General features: G+C 43.0%; 1 protein-coding gene and 1 long non-coding RNA gene across 2 annotated transcripts in view; one reads left to right on the forward strand and one right to left on the reverse strand.

The window, feature by feature from the left end:
- Positions 1-14,124, forward strand: part of LOC118390063 (dehydrogenase/reductase SDR family member 11-like) — a 29,693-nt gene extending 15,569 nt beyond the window's left edge. The window contains exons 2-7 of the mRNA XM_035780235.1: positions 11,099-11,308; positions 12,167-12,261; positions 12,482-12,611; positions 13,069-13,161; positions 13,423-13,488; positions 13,698-14,124. Of these exons, the coding sequence (XP_035636128.1) occupies positions 11,099-11,308; positions 12,167-12,261; positions 12,482-12,611; positions 13,069-13,161; positions 13,423-13,488; positions 13,698-13,739 (636 nt within the window). The 3' untranslated portion in view covers positions 13,740-14,124. The remainder of the gene's footprint in view (positions 1-11,098; positions 11,309-12,166; positions 12,262-12,481; positions 12,612-13,068; positions 13,162-13,422; positions 13,489-13,697) is intronic.
- Positions 14,125-17,200: 3,076 nt separating this feature from the next.
- Positions 17,201-19,788, reverse strand: LOC127906157 (uncharacterized). The gene is made up of 3 exons (XR_008060483.1): positions 19,682-19,788; positions 18,660-18,701; positions 17,201-18,457 (listed from the first exon to the last, which is right to left on the reverse strand). It is a non-coding gene; the product is annotated as an uncharacterized LOC127906157 (long non-coding RNA).
- Positions 19,789-20,573: the final 785 nt, after the last annotated feature.

The raw sequence follows: 20,573 nt of genomic DNA on the forward strand, positions 1-20,573 counted from the left end.
TGGACATTTAGCTAGCTAGCTTTCTGTTGCTAGCTAATTTGTACTGGGATATTAACATTGGGTTGTTATTTTACCTGAAATGCACAAGGTCCTTTTTTTCTGGGTCTTTGTAGAATGTTAACCATTTTGAGTCACACAAAAGCGTGTGTTCTCTACTCCGACATTTAATCCACAGATAAAAGGGAAACTAATAGGATCAGGTTTCTGGGCACAATAGCATAGATTCGAGGCATAGTGTACAGACAAAAGGTAAGGTAGGATGTGAGTACATTGGAGGTAAACCTAGGCATTGAGTAATGAAGAAATAGATATGGTCTCTAGCGATGTTTAAACCAGGTGATGTCATCGCATATGTAGGAGGTGGAACAACATGGTTGGTTAAGGCATATTGAGCAGGGCTAGAGGCTCTACAGCGAAATAAGACAGTAATCACTAACCAGGACAGTAATGGACAAGGCATATTGATATTAGAGAGAGGCATGCGTAGCCAAGTGAACATATGGGTCCAGTGAGTGGTTGGGCTGGTTGGGGACACGGCGATTCAGACAGTTAGCAGGTTAACAAGCTAACAGTTAGTAGGCCGGAGCTAAACAAGCTAGCAGCTAGTAGACCAGGGCAAGCTAGCAGTTAGCATGCCGGGTTAGCAAGCAAGCAGTTAGCAGACCAGGTAGGCAAGCTAGCAGTTAGCAGACCGGGCAGGCAAGCAAGCAGTTAGCGAGGGCTAGCAGTTAGCAGACCGGGCAGGCAAGCTAGCAGTTGGCAGACCAGGGCCCGGCAGTTTAGCAGTTAGCAGACCGGGTTAGCAAGCAAGCAGATAGCAGGGGCTAGAAAGTTAGCCTTTGGGGTGGGGAGTGTTGCAATGGGGGTAAGTCTGTTTTTGCCTCTTCATGCGGTGACGTCGATAGACCAGTCATGAAATTAGTAGGGTTCCAAGTAGCTCTAGGTAGCTAGCAGGCCGATATTGTAGCCCAGGAGTATGCTTCGGTGGTAGCACAGGAGCCCTGGCCGGGCTAGCTTCAAGCTAAATTGGTGCTTGCTCTGGGATGGAAACGCTAGCCAGGAGTAGTCATCCGGGATTGCGGTTAGCTAGTTGTGAAGATCCAGATGAAAATGTTCAGTTTGCGGTAGGAATCTGGGGATAAAAATAACAGGTCCGTTATGCTCTGGTTAGAGTCACGTTGTTTGAACTGACGAGAGCTTTCCGAGCTGAAGGTTAGCTGATGACTGCTGGCAATGGTTTGCTGACTGATATCTGGTAGTTAGCTGACTCGCTTCAGTTGAGGGATTCCAGATCCAAAGTAAATATAAATACTTTAGGGAAAAAAAGCAGATCCACGCCACATTGGGTGAGGTGGGTTGCAGGAGAGTATTTAGATGATGAGGTTTAGCAAAATATTTTAAAGGATATGTGACGAAAAATATGTAAAACGATATATACAAGGGACACGACAGGACAAGGACGTCTGACTGCTACACCATCTTGGATGATGTTGACTGTCGTAGGCTACATATTGTACCCAGTCTTTTAAAGGACAGCCCTAACCAGCAGTCATATTGCAGAACCTTAAGAACATGACATAAGACTTGGCTGGCTTCCAGTTGAAGCTCGCATCCGCTACAAGACCATGGTGCTTGCCTACGGAGCTGTGAGGGGAACGGCACCTCAGTACCTCCAGGCTCTGATCAGGCCCTACACCCAAACAAGGGCACTGCGTTCATCCACCTCTGGCCTGCTCGCCTCCCTACCACTGAGGAAGTACAGTTCCCGCTCAGCCCAGTCAAAACTGTTCGCTGCTCTGGCTCCCCAATGGTGGAACACACTCCCTCACGACGCCAGGACAGCGGAGTCAATCACCACCTTCCGGAGACACCTGAAACCCCACCTCTTTAAGGAATACCTAGGATAGGATAAGTAATCCTTCTCACCCCCCCCCCCTTAAAAGATTTAGATGCACTATTGTAAAGTGGATGTTCCACTGGATGTCATAAGGTGAATGCACCAATTTGTAAGTCGCTCTGGATAAGAGCGTCTGCTAAATGACTTAAATGTAAATGTAAATGTAATGATTTGGTAAGATAGGGCCCCTCAGGGTTGCATGCTTCGTCCCCTCCTGTACTCCCTGTTCAGCAATGAATGCATGGCCAAGCACGACTCCAACACCATCGTTAAGTTTGCTGACGACACAACAGTGGTAGGCCTGATCACTGACAATGATGGGACAGCCAATAGGGAGGAGGTCAGAGACCTGGCAGAGTGGTGCCAGGACAACAATCTCTCCCTCAATGTGAGCAAGACAAAGGAGATGATCGTGGACTTCAGGAAAAGGAGGGCCGAACATGCCCCCATTCATATCGACGGGGCTGTAGTGGAACTGGTCGAGAGTTTCAAGTTCCTTGGTGTCCACAACACCAATGAACTATCAAGCACACCAAGACAGTCATGAAGTCTCCCTCTGGAGACTGAAAAGATTTGGCATGGGTCCCCAGATACTCAAAGTTTTACAGCTGCACCATCGAGAGCATCCTGACCGGTTGCATCACCGCCTGGTATGGCAACTGTTCGGCATCTGACCGTGAGGCGCTACAGAGGGTAGTACGTACGGCCCAGTATATCACTGGGGCCAAGCTTCTGCCATCCAGGACCTAAATACTAGGTGGTGTCAGAGGAAGGCCCAAAATACTGTCAAAGACTCCAGTCACCCAAGCCATAGACTGTTCTCTCTGCTACCACATGTCAAGCGGTACCGAGCGCTAAGTCTAGGACCAAAGGGTTCCTTAACATATCTTCTACCTCCAAGCCATGAGACTGCTGAACAGTCAACAAACAAACCTGCACTATTTACATTGACCCCCCTCCCCTTTGTTTTTACTCTGCTCCTACTCGCTGTTTACTATCTACAGTATGCATAGTCACTTTACCCCTGCCTACATGTACAAATTACCTCGACTAACCTGTACCTCCGCACATTGACTCGGTACCAGTACCCCCTGTATATAGCCTCGTTATTGTTATTTTATTGTGTTACTTTTTTAAAATGTTATATTTTACTTTAGTTTATTTAGTAAATATATTCTTAACACTATTTAAGTAAGCATTTTACGGTAAGGTCTAATACCTGTTGTATTCGTGGCATGTGACAAATACATTTTGATTTGACTTGACTGATGTAGCATAAGCTTATTGACTGCAGTGAACATACCAGCTAGACTGGTTCAGTTGAATTGCTTCCCAGGCCCACCCTTATTTATAGTAAACCTCTGCTCCTATCTGTAGCTTCCTATGCTCTGTGTCAGTCAGTCAGCAGGTAGGATGAAATCCTGGCATACTGGCTAGCCTGACCCAGTGAGCGAGTTACACAACACCTGGCGGTGGGCATTTCTGCCTCTGTCATTAGCCTACTCCACCCCCAACATGTTATCAGTGTGTCACAGCCATTCACATCACTGGGTTATACTTTCCAATCAGAGACTACTTTTTATATTTATTATTTGCCATATGTTTAATTTACCCTGTAGGCCTATCCTTATATAGGTTGCCTAATTTCAAGGTTTTTTGTTTTTTTTGCGAAGCTTCTATAGCAATGCTTTGACATTGACAGTGTAATAGGTGTGTTTAGTGGGGTTAATCTGATTGAGCATATAGTGACTAACTAGCGACAAGCTAGTGATGTTGTTATATGGCCCTATCTTGATTATCCTCAGGGAGAGGAGTAATAAAAGCCTTTTCCCTCTCCAACCTTTGGACCTTTATGCGGCTGCTCTTTCATTCTGTTCAATGGAGGTGATCATGCAGCACCCACCCTCTCAGTGACAGCTCCATCACCTCCTCCTCCTCCTCTGCCATAATCCTTTTATATCTCGTCATCATTCCTCCCCAACTCATGAAGGACCTGCTTGTAGTCGATGTCTACTACTCTAAAGGCAATGATCTCAGGAAAGACAAGCAATGTTTTTGGTCAGTTTGTCAGGTCTCAGGTGACAGCCCATCTTTCATTTTAAAGGATGGGACACCCCATACTCATTGAATTCATTACAACGGGTTGTCTCACTTCACTGTTACAAAGTTTTTCTGTTACAATGTCTGAACAAAGAGTTTGATATCAGACCGTTTCTTACATGAATATGCCACTTTGATTTGTCCTGCCATTCACTTGGTCATTTTGTACATATATATTAGATTTATTTGTAACTACTACGTGTGCCCATCTCATTGATATAAAAGTATTAGAGGTACACAAGTTGTTTTTTTAAATAGGTCACTGTAATTATATATATGGCCACCGCACATCCTGCGCGTAATGGTCATATGGGCAGCTATTCCAACATAATCTCTTTTTTATTTTTTTATTTTTTTTTACTGTTGCCTAAATTTTTACTTGGACCCATTTGTATGTTATAATCCTTTATGACCATATATACCTATTATGATTGACTATGCGCAAAAGTGAATTGAATTGTTTCCACACCCACCATGCGACATGGTCATGTGAGGTGAAGTGTGTATTTTTTGGGATGTGAACACTCAGTCTGTTTGACCTGACAAAGATCGGTTTCGCATCGAAACATAGTCAATAAAGCAGTGAATTGGGACCCTTAACAGTGCGGGCCTTGTTCTTTATAAGGTCTGGACTAATCATGCATTGTTATGTGATTGTCATAGCTGCAGATTTGTCTTGGGAGGGTAGCTGGCTGCCATGGTGAGGAACTGCATATAATAACTGTAATTAGAGACTTAAAGCTCTGACTCGACATCGCAAGACAACTACTGTGGTCTCTAGTTTCCTTTCTCTCCTCTTTGTCATCCCTTTCCCTCTCTCTCTCTCTTTCATTTTCTCTCGCATAGGCCTACATTCATTGACATTTTTTAAATTCTCTTTCCATTCTGTGTAATCTTGTGATTTGCTCATTTTGTAGTATGCTTTCTATCCAGCCCATTCTTTACCCCCCACCCACCCACCCAACAACCCTCTCTTTCCCTCTCTGTCTTGCTCACTCACTTGATAATGAGGACAAAAATGCAATGTGACAGGCCCAGTTGCATTTTGTGTTACAGGTGCTTAAAAGAGACGGGAAGAAAAAGAGAAGGGGGGGGGGTGAACTAAACTGTCCGTCTTAGCAATGATGCCCACTTTCCGATCAAAAGGAGAATAGACACATTAGCCTAAAAAACAATCGTTCTGTTGTCTCACTCAGTGCCATGCAGAGTGAGTTAACCTGAGACAAATCTAATTTCAGAGCACTTCCTGGCTGCTCATGGCTGCACTGTAGCTTACTAGCTTAATCGATTACTGCTGTCTCAACATAGGCTCCCATCCCATCTGAAAGCACTGTAGCCGATCTTAATATTATTTATTTCATTTAGAATAGAAATACATCTAAATCCTATTAGAAGTGTGAACAATTGTGGATAAGCAGGGCTAAGCGCGTACCCAGTCTTGTATAATATGTATAGGTGAATGATTGGAGCTATCTGATGCTGGATGGGTGTGTGGGACTCGGACACTGCCTGAGACAGTCAGTTAATGATGTCTCCCTGCATTTCTGACCTTACATAACAAACCGACCCTGCAGGGCTAGACTACGTGCCACTAGATGTCAAAAGAACCACTTGATGTCTTGTGATACATTACATAAAATCCTTGAAAGATCCCAAAGTTCTGGTAGTTTACTGGTAAACTTCACAAATATACCCACCATTTACAACCCTATCCCTGATCCTGTCCCGTCTACCCCTGCTCTGCTCACACACATCACCCCCTCTCTTCTTCTGGCCAAGGCTGCACTTCAGTCCACTGCTCTGTTTGGCGATCATTCCTCATCCTCTTCCTCACACCCTCACCTGCCTTCCTCTCCCTTCCTGAGAGTCACTGTCTGTTCCAGCCCAAACAGACAGACACACACACACACTCAGGCGTGGAGGGGCAGGGCAGGGTAAAGAGGGAAGCCCCTGTTAGAATGCTGAGGCTGTGATTACCAATTGAAATCCTCTTGCTTGTATTTGTGCTATTGAATTGAAATTATGTTCACCCTCATATGACCCTATTCATTAACTCTGTTGAAACATGTGTTTGTAAATCTAGAGAGAGCTTACAAAAATATTTCTAATCCTGGGGTTTTGTGTTCGGGTAATGCCTTCTCTGTAGATAATCCCAGTTAAATCAATACATCCCAGTCTCTGGAGGCTCTCTAGGCTATTTAGAATGTTAGGTAGCCCTTTCCACTCACAGCCCGTCATCCCGTATATGGGTTAAAAATGGCAGATTTTGTCATTGAGAAATGCATTCATTGGAATGCAGTGGCTGTATAGTAAAACAGCTCTGTGTGGGTTTTGACTGACAGGCGTTATAAACTTGAGCACCACGCGCGACTTGAAGTTGCCCCCACCCCTCCCGCTAATTGGGCTACTTTTGCACATTTGTTATCGTCTGAATGAGGGAGATGCTGTAAATCGAGGGGAGTCGATGTGTTCTGAAAGATGAGACGTTGAGGATTATAATAAATACCGCTTTGATGTCATACAAGCAAACCACACACCCATGAGTCCAAATGTGCACATTTCCTTCCATATTTGAAAACTCATGTAATTTATAGTATCACTGTTTATGATCGCTATGTTTGATCCACAGTTACAAGGAGGACATGCATAATACCCTGGGTTGTCCTGAACAGAATGAGCCTATGTTTGTCATATTGTGAAGAAAATGTTGCCAAGGAACACGCACTTGAATTAACTCAATTCTATGCGCACCAAAATTACAATCTGCTTGAAGTGTCTTTTGAAAGCATAACATTGTAAGATTGTATTTTATAACTTAGTTAGCCATGCTGGGAATAGAATAAGCTTTCAAATGATGCTCACCTGACCCAGATAGCGATATATAATGGAATGTTTTTGGATTGAGTAAACAGTAATTGTGTGATGGTAGGGATGTAGGGGTGTATTCCAACAACAAAAAATTACAAGTGTTCTTACTTCAGTTCCTCTATTGCAAAGCTAGGAGAGCTCAAAAAACACCTTATAGTTGAAGGCTCTTTTCTTGAGTCATAAAGTGCATTGAAATTACTGAAGAACTTTGCCGTTTGGAGTAGAGGTCGACCGATTATGATTTTTCAACGCCGATAACGATTATTGGAGGACCAAAAAAGCCGATGCCGATTAATCGGCCGATTAAAAAAAATATTTAAAAAGGGTGTGTTTGTAATAATGACAATTACAACAATACTGAATGAATACTGATTTGAACTTAATATAATACATAAATAAAATCAATTTAGCCTCAAGTAAATAATGAAACATATTCAATTTGGTTTAAATAATGCAAAAACAAAGTGTTGGAGAAGAAAGTAAAAGTGCAATATGTGCTATGTAAGAAAGCTAAAGTTTCAGTTCCTTGCTCAGAACATATGAAAGCTGGTGGTTCCTTTTAACATGAGTCTTCAATATTCCCAGGTAAGAAGTTTTAGGTTTACGTTATTATAGGAATTATAGGACTATTTCCCTCTATACCATTTGTATTTCATTAACCTTTGACTATTGGATGTTCTTATAGGCACTTTAGTATTGCCAGTGTAACAGTATAGTTTCTGTCCCTCTCCTCGCTCCTCCCTGGGCTCGAACCAGCAACACAATGACAACAGCCACCATTGAAGCAGCGTTACTCATACAGAGCAAGGGAAACAACCACCCCAAGGCTCAGAGCGAGTGACGTTTGAAACGCTATTAGTGCGCGCTAACTAGCTACCATTTCACTTCGGTTACACCAGCCTCATCTCGGAAGTTGATAGGCTTGAAGTCATAAACAGTGCAATACCTGACGCACAACGTAGAGCTGCTGGCAAAACGCACGAAAGTACTGTTTGAATTAATGTTTATGCGCATGCTTCTGCCTACCACCACTCAGTCAGATACGTAGATACTTGTATGCTTGTATGCGCAGTCAGATTATATGCAACGCAGGACATGCTAGATAATATCTAGTAATATCATCAACCATGTGTAGAGTGATTATGATTGATTATTTTTTATAAGATAAGTTTAATGCTAGCTAGAAACTTACCTTGGCTTACTGCATTCACGTAACAGGCAGTTTCCTTGTGGAGTGCAACGAGAGAGAGGCACGTCGTTATTGCGTTGGACTAGTTAACTGTAAGGTTGCAAGATTTGATCCCCCGAGCTGACAAGGTAAAAATCGTTCTGTCGTTCTGCCCCTGAACAAGGCAGTTAACCCACCGTTCCTAGGCCGTCATTGAAAATAAGAATGTGTTCTTAACTGACTTGCTTAGTTAAATAAAAGGTATAAAAATATATATATATATATTTCTTTTAATCTGCAAATCAAAAATATCGATTTCCAATTGTTATGAAAACTTGAAATCGGACCTTATTAATCAGCCATTCCGATTAATCGGTCAACCCATAGTTTGGAGAGGTGTTTGGCCACTTGGAGACACCAGTTAGACCTCTCACACAAACCCTTGTAATCAGTTTCCTATCTTGCACCTACACCAACATGACAATGATTATGTCACCGCTGTCGGAAGGAGCAGACCAAGGTGCAGCGTTGTGAGCGTACATTTCCTTTATTAATCCAAATGATTCCAAACTAAACAATAAGCACTACAAAAACAAACCGTGAAGCTCACAAGCAAAGTGCTCTAAACAAAGTCAACCTCCCACCAACACATGTGGGAAAAAGGTTACCTAAGTATGGTTCCCAATCAGAGACAACGATAGACAGCTGTCCCTGATTGAGAACCATACCCGGTCAAACACAAAGAAATAGAAAACATAGAATTCCCACCAACTCACGCCCTTACCAAACCAAAATAGAGACATAAAAAGGATCTAAGGTCAGGGCGTGACAGTACCCCCCCCAATGTGCAGCCTCCGGCCACAAAACCTCAACCTGTAGGGGAGGGTCTGGGTGGGCATCTATCCCTCCACCAAAGGTGCGGACTCCGGCCGCAAAACCTCAACCTATAGGGGAGGGTCTGGGTGGGCATCTATCCGCGGTGGCGGCTCTGGTGCGGGACGTCGTCCCAGTCCGGGATCGGCGGCGAGGGTCCCCGCTCCAGAGGCGCCACCTAAGTGGGCCAAGCCTGAGGTGGAGCGGGGACCCTCGCCGCCGATCCCGGACTGGGGACCCTCGCAGCGGGCCCCGGACAGGAGGGAGACTCCCCGTGTGCCCGCCAAATAATTTTTGGGGCTGCCCCTCACGCTTCCTTGCCAGCCGTTTTCGTGTCACCAACTCCATTCTCCTGTATCCCTCCTCGCACTGTTCTAGAGAATCCCAGGCGGGCTCCGCACTCTCCCTGGGTCGACTGACCACCTCTCTATCTCCTCCCAGGTTGTCTCATACGCCAGATAGCGCTGCTCACCTGTCCAGGAGTCCCTTTCACTACGCTGCTTGGTCCTTTGGTGGTGGGAGGTTCTGTCACGATTCTCTTTCTGTGAATGACTGGACCAAGGCGCAGCGTGAGACGTGTTCATGATATTTTATTAAAATCAGAACATTAGCACAAAAAATAACAAAGAGTAAAACAAACAGTTCTGTAAGAAAACTAACAATACAGAAAACAACTACCCACAAAACCCATGTGGGCAAGAGCTACCTAAGTATGGTTCCCAATCAGAGACAACGATAGACAGCTATCCCTGATTGAGAACCATACTCGGCCAAACACAAGGAAATAGAAAACATAGAACACAAAACATAGAATGCCCACCCCAACTCACGCCCTGACCAAACCAAAATAGAGACATAAAAAGGATCTCTAAAGTCAGGGCTTGACAGATTATTATGTTACTGAATGTATCCAGAGTATTATTAGATTTTTTTATTGACTAATGCTGAGAAAAGTACAGTAAAAGTAAAATGCACAAATGACTCAGTCTTGTGTCAGGTGAACTGCGTGTCCTCACCTTTGGTCTGATAGTTTCCCCATAATCTGCAAACTGTTTTCTATCCATTTCTACCATGGCCATGTATATGCTTTCTATAGTTCTACTGAGAGCGAGGGAGAGGCTCAGAGTACCATGCAGTCCTTGGCATCATCTCTGCCTGCCAGGGCTGCTACTGCCACCAACCCCCCCTTCTCCCTCCACACACACACTCCTCCCCTCTCTGTCTGTACTGAGAGCAGTCCAGACAGGGACATCATGTGATGGGTGCAGTTGTGCCAGGTAAAGGGATCTGTGTCCAGTTGCATCAGACAGACAGAACCACCCTTCTAGAGGCCTGCAGGGAGGGAGGCTGACCTGTTTGTGCTGGTTGGGCCTGGAGCAGGTCAGGGAGGCAGGGACTGTGGCTCTCCATAGCTTAATCTTTAGTGGAGGAGTAAGGTTCATAAGGGTGAAGGGTCGCTGTAGTCATCATGGTTAGTTAGGGTCATAAACGTATTGCTTATTTCCTTAAACCAGACACTGTGTCTAGACAAACACATGGCCCAAAAGGAAACATGTATAATACCTGCATTTTGTCAATAACACTTTTGAGATTATAGATGTTTGGCATTAAGGTGTTCCTACACTCTTCAGACAAGACTAGATTAAATGTTTGTTATGGTGTGCTGCTGCTGACTAGCCTGCGTTTGCCATGATCATCTTCCTTTTATGCAATACAGGGATTGATTTTATGGTTGTGCCTCCTTTCAGATAATGTGTGGGTGAATGGGTAGGGCAATGTTTATTTACAGCTGAAATCAGTGTGATTGACCAAATTCATTAGGCATATTTCATTACTAATCATTTTGAATGCTGAAAGCACAACATGCAAAGTTTTAATCTGGAGTTTTTAAAGTTATCATGTCAAGGGCCTCCCGTGTGACGCAGCAGTGTAAGAGGTGTCAGTACAGACCCGGGTTCGATCCCAGGCTGTGTCACAATTGTTAAGAAGCGCGGTTTGGCGGGTCATGTTTCGGAGTACGCATGACTCGACCTTTGCCTCACCCAAGCCCGTTGGGGAGTTGCAGCGATGAGAAAAGATCGTAATTGGATATTCCGAAATTGGGGAGATAAAGAGGGTTAAAAAAAATTGCATGACATGTGTTTACCTGATTTGTGACCGAGGTCTTGTCCCTATCTGTGTTGTGTTTGTAGAAGCTGGCAGCAGAGTGCCAGAGTGCGGGCTTCAACGGTACGCTGATCCCCTATAAGTGTGACCTGTCCTGTGAGGAGGACATCCTGTCCATGTTCTCTGCCATCAAGACGCTGCACCAGGGGGTGGACGTGTGTATCAACAATGCAGGCCTGGCCCACAATGAACCCCTGCTCAGTGGCAAGACAGACAGCTGGAGGAACATGATCGACGTGAGTGGACAACACACACACTGTACACATGGGTTTACACACATACACGCTTTAACGAGCAGAAATATAAAAAAGGAAGAGAATAACTAGCTAAGCAAGGGAAATACTGGTTGTTGTAGAGTAGGTGGTGTGAAGCATAGTTCAGGGGGTTCAGTGAACCCACATAACCACACACACTACCCCTCACAAGAAGTCGTTCCATTGGTTATGAGAGTAGACCTGGCAGTGGTAATACAAAAAGGTCCACTTGTGGAAGAAGGCAGGTGTTATTTCTATTATGCTGGGACTTTTCTTTACACTGTGATTCATGGAGCTCTTGACCATTCCATTCAAGACCCCCAGGCAGAGCCCCTCTGCTCTAAAAGTAGTCCCATCCCTCCAGAGGAACTGAGCATTTCTAACGCCTGTCCATCTGTTGCCATGGCAGCCAAGATGAATGTGTATGGCGTGTATATTTTTAGATGGTGTAATCTGTATTCTGACCTTGTTCTGCTGTGGCAACCCCCCAATGCTACCTTAGCTACGCCACTGTGGCTTTAACCTGCCCTGCCTGGAATCACTCTCAAAGTCACTGTGACACGGTCATATGATGAATGAGACAGGTCAGGTGACACAATTTGACACAGTGACACACAATGACACTCTCTACCTGTGTGACCAGCCAGTAACCAACCAGTATGTTGTCTGAGGTCATTTTTGGTCTTGTCATTTTTTAGGAAGTAATTTCACAAGGGGCCTTAGCACTGTTGAGAACTATAACTGTATTCTCATTCACCTAGACAGACTGTCTAAAACAAGTATTTTTGTGTGTGAAGGCAGATGCAAGTGCTTGTTTTTGACAGAAGCTCCCCCTTATAGGTGAATGTCCTGGCCTTGTCTATTTGTACACGTGAGGCCTACCAGTCAATGAAAGAGCGGAATGTGGACGATGGCCACATCATCAATATTAACAGGTAGACTACAGCTTCTTTGCAGCCCATTAAATGCCTGTTATGAAATACTAAATGATGAAATACTCTCTCAGGAGATACAGTGAAGAAGGCCTACAATTTCACTCTTGGTTTTAGATAGAAGATTCAGAGGGATACAGGATGGGGATGTAGCACAATCATATACATGCCATTATTTCACTATCTTTGACTACCCCCCGCCCTCCCTTCTTCCCTGCTATAGTATGGGGGGACATAGAATGGTACCTAGTGCAGATGAACATTTCTACTGTGCCACAAAATATGCTGTGACTGCTCTAACCGAGGGGCTGCGGCAAGAGCTACGGGAAGCAAAGACCCACATCAGAGCCACGGTTAGCAGAGCAACATTACCTTGTCACAGTTTTTCATATGAATCTGACAAATGGCTTATACAATTATTAGATAGAAAGATGATTGATTATATTATTATTATTTTTATTATTATTATTATTATATTGATTATATTCACTTTGTATGTTGTCTACCTCACTTGCTTTGGCAATGTTAACACATGTTTCCCATGCCAATAAAGCCCTTGAATTGAATTGAATTGAATTGATTGTTGAGTATGTGTGTGTATTCGTCCGTGTATGTATAACTGTGAGTGTGTGCGTGTGTGTGTGTGTGTGTGTGTGTGTGTGTGTGTGTGTGTGTGTGTGTGTGTGTGTGTGTGTGTGTGTGTGTGTGTGTGTGTGTGTGTGTGCGTGCGTGCGTGCGTGCGTGCGTGCGTGCGTGCGTGTGTGTATAAACATCAACAACGAGCATGGTTTGAGCCTTTCTCTTCCATAGTGTATATCCCCTGGAATAGTGGAGACTGAGTTTGCCTTCCGGCACCACAACAGCGATCCAGAGAAAGCAGCTGCTGTGTATGAGAGTATAAAAGTAAGGCAGCTAGACTTTGTGCGAGTCCGTGTGTTGGTGGCACCTTAAATTGGGAAGGACGGGCTTATGGTAATGACCTGAGCGGAATCAGGGGAATGGTATCAAATACATGGTTTTGATGCCATTGCATTTGGTCCCTTCAAGCCATTATAATGAGCCATCCTCCCCTCAGCAGCCTCCTGTGGTGGATGAGCCTACGGCTTCTCTCAATACAAATACTTTAACAAACTGTATTACTAATTGGCCTTTTTTCCTCTGCAGTGTTTGAAAGCACAAGACATAGCCAGTGCAGTCACATACATTCTGGGCGCCCCGCCTCATGTCCAGGTAAAGTAGTGCTCTGTCTATCTGTTGCTTCTGTCAACATTTGGCTTACTTATATCCTGCCTCTCTCTTAGATAGACCAATGGTACTATATGTTGTCAATGTTCCTGACCTGCATAGTCTGAAACAGTGTGTTTTTATAGAGGACATTCATGCAGTTTGTTGGATGCCTCTATTTTTTTGTGTATGTAACTCCGCTTGTCGGCCTCTAGATCGGAGATGTGCAGATGAGGCCGGTGGAACAGATGTCATAGCAACAGAGCAGGAAGTTAAGCAACTGGAGGAGCCGATAGAGCCAGGCAGCAAGCACCATTGTGACGACTCCTTAGTGACCTCTGCTGGGCAACGACAAAAACAAACAAACTAGTGTTCAACTGGATTTGGACTGAAGGGATCGGTTTGAGAAGGTGTGGAGGAGGCTGTGTGTGGTGGAGTGATATCTGGGCTGGAGATTAGAGGATGGGCAGGTACTCTTAACCACTACTGAATTACTGTGAGTGCTGCTACAACATGAGCTTTGGTGTATTGTATTTCAAAATGAAGCCACATCAAACTTAGGAGAAGAGAAGAGGGTTGCTGCTCCTGTGCGTCATCTATTCTACATGACCATCCTGACTGACTGACTGACAGAAGGACCGAGGGAGGGAGGGAGGGAGGGAGGGAGGGAGGGAGGGAAGAGTATGCCATCAATTGCACATGAACATTTTTTTTTGTAGGTCATATTACATATATGTTTAAAATAATGGAACAAAACACTGATATTTGTATTATTTTTTATATAAATATTTTAACTTTGATTATTGGTACATTTGGATAATATGCTGTACCCTCTAACCATAGACACTCGATCCATTTTTACTATTTTGACGTGTTTTTAATAACAAGCCGATTTGGTTAGCCTGTTATGTATCAAGTACGTCCCGCTTGTACGTTTTTCAAACCCTCTGTCAACCATCACCAATCAGCAAATGTGTATAAGGGACAGTCAAGCATGATTACGCAAAAATCACTTATGACCAAGTGTATTTCCCCACTCCATAAATCAACCATATGAGATAGGCCTTGATTCAATCAGATCAATTGTTAAGCGGCAATTGTCGACATGTGCATAGCTGATGTTTTGGCGGTGTTGGAGTTGTCAAAATCCGTGAGCAGCTGCTCTTTTTACATGTTACCTCTTTTTTTCTCCCCAATTTCGTAGTATCCAATCATTTAGTAGCTACTGTCTTGTCTCATCACTACAACTCCCATACGGGCTCAGGAGAGACGAAGGTTGAAAGTCATGCGTCCTCCGATAGACAACCCAACCAAGCCGCCCTGCTTCTTAAAACCTCTTGATACTACCCATCACGGGTCCGGGAGCGTTGTCATCAACTGACACTAATTAGCATAACGCAACAGACATAAATATTACTAGAAAATATTCCTATTCATGAAATCACAAGTGAAATATATTGAAACACAGCCTAGCCTTTTGTTAATCACCCTGTTATCTCAGATTTTGAAAATATGCTTTACGGCCAATGCAAGACAAGCATTTGTGTAAGTTTATTGATAGCCTAGCATAGCATTATGCCGAGCTAGCAGCAAGCAACCTGGTCACGATAAATCATTTACCTTTGATGAGCTTCGGATGTTTTCACTCACGAGACTCCCAGTTAGATAGCAAATGTTCCTTTTTTCCAAAAATATTATTTTTGTCGGCGAAATAGCTCCGTTTGTTCTTCACGTTTGGCTGAGAAATCGACCGGAAATTGTGGTCACGACATATATATATTCCAAATTAGCTCCATCATATCGACAGAAACATGGCAAACGTTATTTATAATCAATCCACAAGGTGTTTTTCAAATATCTATTCGATAATATATCAACTGGGACTGGTGGCTTCTTAGTAGGAGAGAGAGAAACAATGGCCGCATTTGTCCTTTACGCACAAAACACTCTGAGAGACTTCAGCAGACCACTGACACAATGTTGACGTTCAGGCTCATTTTTCAAAATAAAAAACTATGTATTGAAACTATGTATTGTGACGCTAGACACATTAGGGAAGCCATAGAAAAGGGAATCTGGTTGATATCCCTTTCACTGCTCAATAGGGACGCATAGGAAGGCAGAGGTTTCTAAATAAGAGTCACTTCCTGATTGGATTTTTCTCAGACTTTCGCCTGCAATATCAGTTCTGTTATACTCACAGACAATATCTTTACAGTTTTGGAAACTTTAGAGTGTTTTCGATCCTAAGCTGTCAATTATATGCATATTCTAGCATCTTGTCCTGACAAAATAGCCCGTTTACTTTGGGGACGTTATTTTTCCAAAAATGAAAATAGTGCCCCCTAGATTCAAGAGGTTAACACAGCGCCATTCAACCAGCCGCACCAATGTGTCGGAGGAAACACCGTTCACCTGGCAACCTTGGTTAGCGCGCACTGCGCCCAGCCCGCCACAGGGGTCGCTGGTGCGTGATGAGACAAGGATTTCTCTACCGGCCAAACCCTCCCTAACCCGGACGACGCTAGGCCAATTATGCGTCACCCCACGGACCTCCCAGGCACGGCCGGTTACGACCGAGCCTGGGCTCGAACCCAGAGTCTCTGGTGGTGCTGCAGTACAGCGCCCTTAGCCACTGCGCCACCCGGGAGGTCTGCGCTTTATCATTGTCACAAAGCCACACCACACGCCGGGAGATGCTTGTGGATTTGACAGCTCTAACACAGGTCCACCGCCGACATTTACAAAACATAAGTTTTGCAAATGTCAGCTAAAGCGTATTTGATTGAATAAGGCCCTTAAATTGTTTTGCACCATAGAGATAGATAGAGGACTCATCTTTGTATCTGTACCATTATGGCATCTGTAACAGCACGGGCCACGCCACTGATGCTTAGTAAAGGAGGAGTCAGCCAATGAAGTTAGAAGTCCCACCCATTTGACTACATTAAAATGGTGGAAGCCCTCAATGGCGCTGCCCATACTAATATGACCTTTTGGCCGCAAGAGGCCTTTGTCATTCTCTATGTTTTGACTTTGGATGCATTTGGAGGGATGAGCATTAAAAAAACACTGCCATCTTGTCTCAAGGAAGTTACTAACTCATGAGTGCACATGTATACTTTCCCCCAAGTGTGTACTTGTATGATACAGTAGATATTTCTCAATAAAATTAAATAAGAATTGTCAAAGGTGGCCCCTGTTTTGTGTGCCATCATTTGTTTTCGTCATGTGTTTTCTTCTTATTGATGACACTTTACTGTCAAATTCTATCCAAATAGACCTACACTCGTAGAGCTATTCTGTTCATTGAACAAATATCAACTAGATGGCATAATCTCAGACAGGTTTATAAACGAAACTACTCTGAATATGTTTTTCTAAGGAACCTCTGTCGTGGTGTTTGTGACACCACCTACTGGTGATTGTAAAAATCTGGCACACCCTTTGGACTTGGAGTCAGTTGGCTTTTTTATTTTTGCTTTACACAACATGACAGGAGTTGTACAGTATTTATCCTACTCCGATGACAATATCCTGATTATTTTGAGGTTTTATAATATTTGACATAATTATGCCTGATTAAATTTCCTTTCAAACATTTTCTTTTAGTATTTTTTTAATATACAGTATATCAAATAAATGTTGATATACTGTGTCATTTACAATCATTTTACAACTGTAACTTATCATTTGAGTCACGGAACGTAACCCTTTGTCAGATTGCAATGGATATTTTACATAATATATCATATGTAGCCTAACAACCAGTTCTAAGATCATTGACTTAGATTATCCATGGTAACATGTGGCATATTGTTTTTAAACATGACATAATACCAAAGCTCAGACAGTGCAACATATGGACATGTTAGTTAAGGTCTATCCGTCATGTTTACCACTACCCACTCCTCATCATATTCCATTCTGACGACTCAAAATAGAGGTAGGTAAGCTTTTTGAATATAAAATAGCAATTTTGTGTATTTGTTTTCACATTGACTATAAGTGTTAAAAAAAAGGTCTTGACATTCACTTGGAGAACAAGCCACGTCCCCATTGATGAATCTGTAATACTGTATAAATCTCAATACAGTATTGAGATTTACTATTGGTGTATAAACCACACCAATAGTGGTCAGTTCTTGAGGCCACAGACAGTCCACAGTTTGGTTTCCAGTCCCAATGTGAATCAAGCTCAACATACAGAGTGAACCCTCACCAAGCTCTCCAAGCCTATCATAGTTCCTACCTCACGGGCACAGAGGCCATCAGTAGGGAGAGTCAGTATCAGAGGTTTGTCTGAATGTGAGGCTTCTCTGGTAGAGGAGCAAAGCAGCTGATGACTGCTATGTTTGGGTATGTCTGTCTTCCCATCTCCAGGTAGTGCGGTACTTTTGACTTCTCATTCTCCGGTGAATCACTTTACTAATCTCTCGGGGGAGGAAGACAAAACTTTAATAAAACATGGCAAAAATGACATAAAAATGGAATTCTGTCCAACACCTTAGCTTAGCCATTACACCAGAACCTCTTGAGGCTGCAAGGTGTTGTAGTAAAGTTGCAATAATGCTATAGTGGTCCTTCTGTAGCTCAGTTGGTAGAGCATGGCGCTTGTAATGCCAGGGTAGTGGGTTCGATTCCCGGGACCACCCATACGTAGAATGTATGCACACATGACTAAGTCGCTTTGGATAAAAGCGTCTGCTAAATGGCATATATTATTATTATTTATATACTATAGGTAGGTAGATGAATAGAGAGAGAGAGATAGATACGGACAGATGAGTATATAGTAATTCAGTATCTCATTGATTAAGCCAGGCAGAACCCACAGTGTGAGAAGAGCTCTGAGGGGGATCCAGATGATGGACACCGTGGCGATGACCCAGCCAATCCCCTGAGCCCATTGGGGATACACGTAGTCCTCATAGCTGGCTGGTTTAAATTGGATGATTGTGAACACCAGGATCCCCTGTTGCACAAGAGGAGAGAGAGGGTTGATGAAATACATTTATCAATTGCATTCAATGTATTCCTACTCTCAAACCTGGATGTGCCCATGTCATGGGGTTGTATTTGTAGACACTATAATTTTGATGAGGTGAATGATGACTCACAGTGATCAGAAGAGGAGCCAAACATCCAGCACATTCTAAATAAGATATTAGTCTTACTTCTTGTCGTCTCCAGTAAGGTTGCCGAAAGCCGCTTCACACCTGTCAGAGAGAAAATAATGGGAAGAAATAGAGCATAACGTTTTCCTTCCTGTAACGACACACACACACACTAACTGGTCTCACCATAAAGCCCACAGATGGCCAGCACCTTAAAAAAGATCATGAATCGTAAAAATAAAAGGATGAAACATCCTTTTTTTAAGGGGGTGGATCAGCTTTAATATTGTGGATAGATTGTTGCTTCATCAATGTAACTGTCTGCATCATTTCCAATCCCGTATGTGTGTAATATATACATATACTACCATTCAAAAGTTTAGGGTCACTTAAAAATGTCCTTGTTTTTGAAAGAAAAGCACATTTTTGTCCATTAAAATAACATCAAATTGATTAGAAATACAGTGTAACATTGTTAATGTTGTAAATGACTATTGTAGCTGGAATATCTACATAGGCATACAGAGACCCATTATCAGCAACCATCACTCCTGTGTTCCAATGGCACGTTGTGTTAGCTAATCCAAGTTTATCATTTAAAAGGATAATTGATCATTAGAAAACTATTTTGCAATTATGTTAGCACAGCTGAAAACTGTTGATCTGATTAAAGAAGCAATAAAACGGGCCTTCTATAGACTAGTTGAGTATCACCATTTGTGGGTTCAATTACAGGCTCAAAATGGCCAGAAACAAAGAACTTCCTTCTGAAACTTGTCAGTCAATTTATGTTCTCAGAAATGAAGGCTATTCCATGCAAGAAATTGCTATGAAACTGAAGATCTCATACAACGCTGTGTACTACTCCCTTCACAGAACAGCGCAAACTGGGTCTAACCAGAATAGAAAGAGGGGTGGGAGGCCCCGGTGCACAACTGACTGAGCAAGAGGACAAGTACATTAGAGTGTCTAGTTTGAGAAACAGACGCCTCACAAGTCCTCAACTGGCAGCTTCATTAAATAGTACCCGCAAAACACCAGTCTCAACATCAACAGTGAAGAGGCGACTCCAGGATGCTGACCTTCTAGGCAGAGTTGCAAAGAAAAAGCCATATCTCAGACTGGCCAATAAAAAGAAAAGATTAAGATGGGCAAAAACCCAGACACTGGACAGAGGAACAGCATCCCGGAGTCACCTCTTCACATGAAGGAAGGCCAGTTTTATTGCTTCTTTTATCAGAACAACCGTTTTCAGCTGTGCTAACATATTTGCATAAGTGTTTTCTAACGATCAATTAGCCTTTTAAAATTATAAACTTAGATCAGCTAACACCACATATGATTGGAACACAGATGGTTGCTGATAATGGGTCTCTGTGTGCCTATGTAGATATTCCATAAAAAATCTGCTGATTCCAGCTACAAGTCATTTACAACATTAACGCTGCATTTCTGATCAATGTTATGTTATTATACATGGACAAAAAACTGTGCTTTTCTTTCAAAAACAAAGATTTAAGTGACCCCAAACTTTTGAACGGTAGTGTTTATACACACACTTTTTTGGAATATCCTTCCCTTTATTATTCCCCACAAACCCTACCATCCCTATCCCCAATTGGAGTAAACTAATAAACAACAGCTTCTACATACTATACACATTTTACAGACACAATATATTTTACAATAGTTATATTTGGTTGTTTTTAGTCCTGGCCTTCCTCTATTTCTGATGTCCTTCCAGTTTGATTTCTATTTGCCATATATTTGTAAATGTGCTATTTCTTTAACGATCGTCGTATGAAGAAGGAGAAGAGGACCAAAGTGCAGCGTAGTACGTATCCATAATACTTTTAATCCAGAATGAATACATAAACAAGAAACGAACAGTTCTGACAGGTTCAACAAACACTAACCAGAAAATAACTACCCACAAATCATAGTGGGAAAACAGGCTACCTAAGTATGGTTCTC

This window comes from Oncorhynchus keta, chromosome 11, assembly GCF_023373465.1.
Source record: "Oncorhynchus keta strain PuntledgeMale-10-30-2019 chromosome 11, Oket_V2, whole genome shotgun sequence".
Lineage (NCBI taxonomy): Eukaryota > Metazoa > Chordata > Actinopteri > Salmoniformes > Salmonidae > Oncorhynchus > Oncorhynchus keta.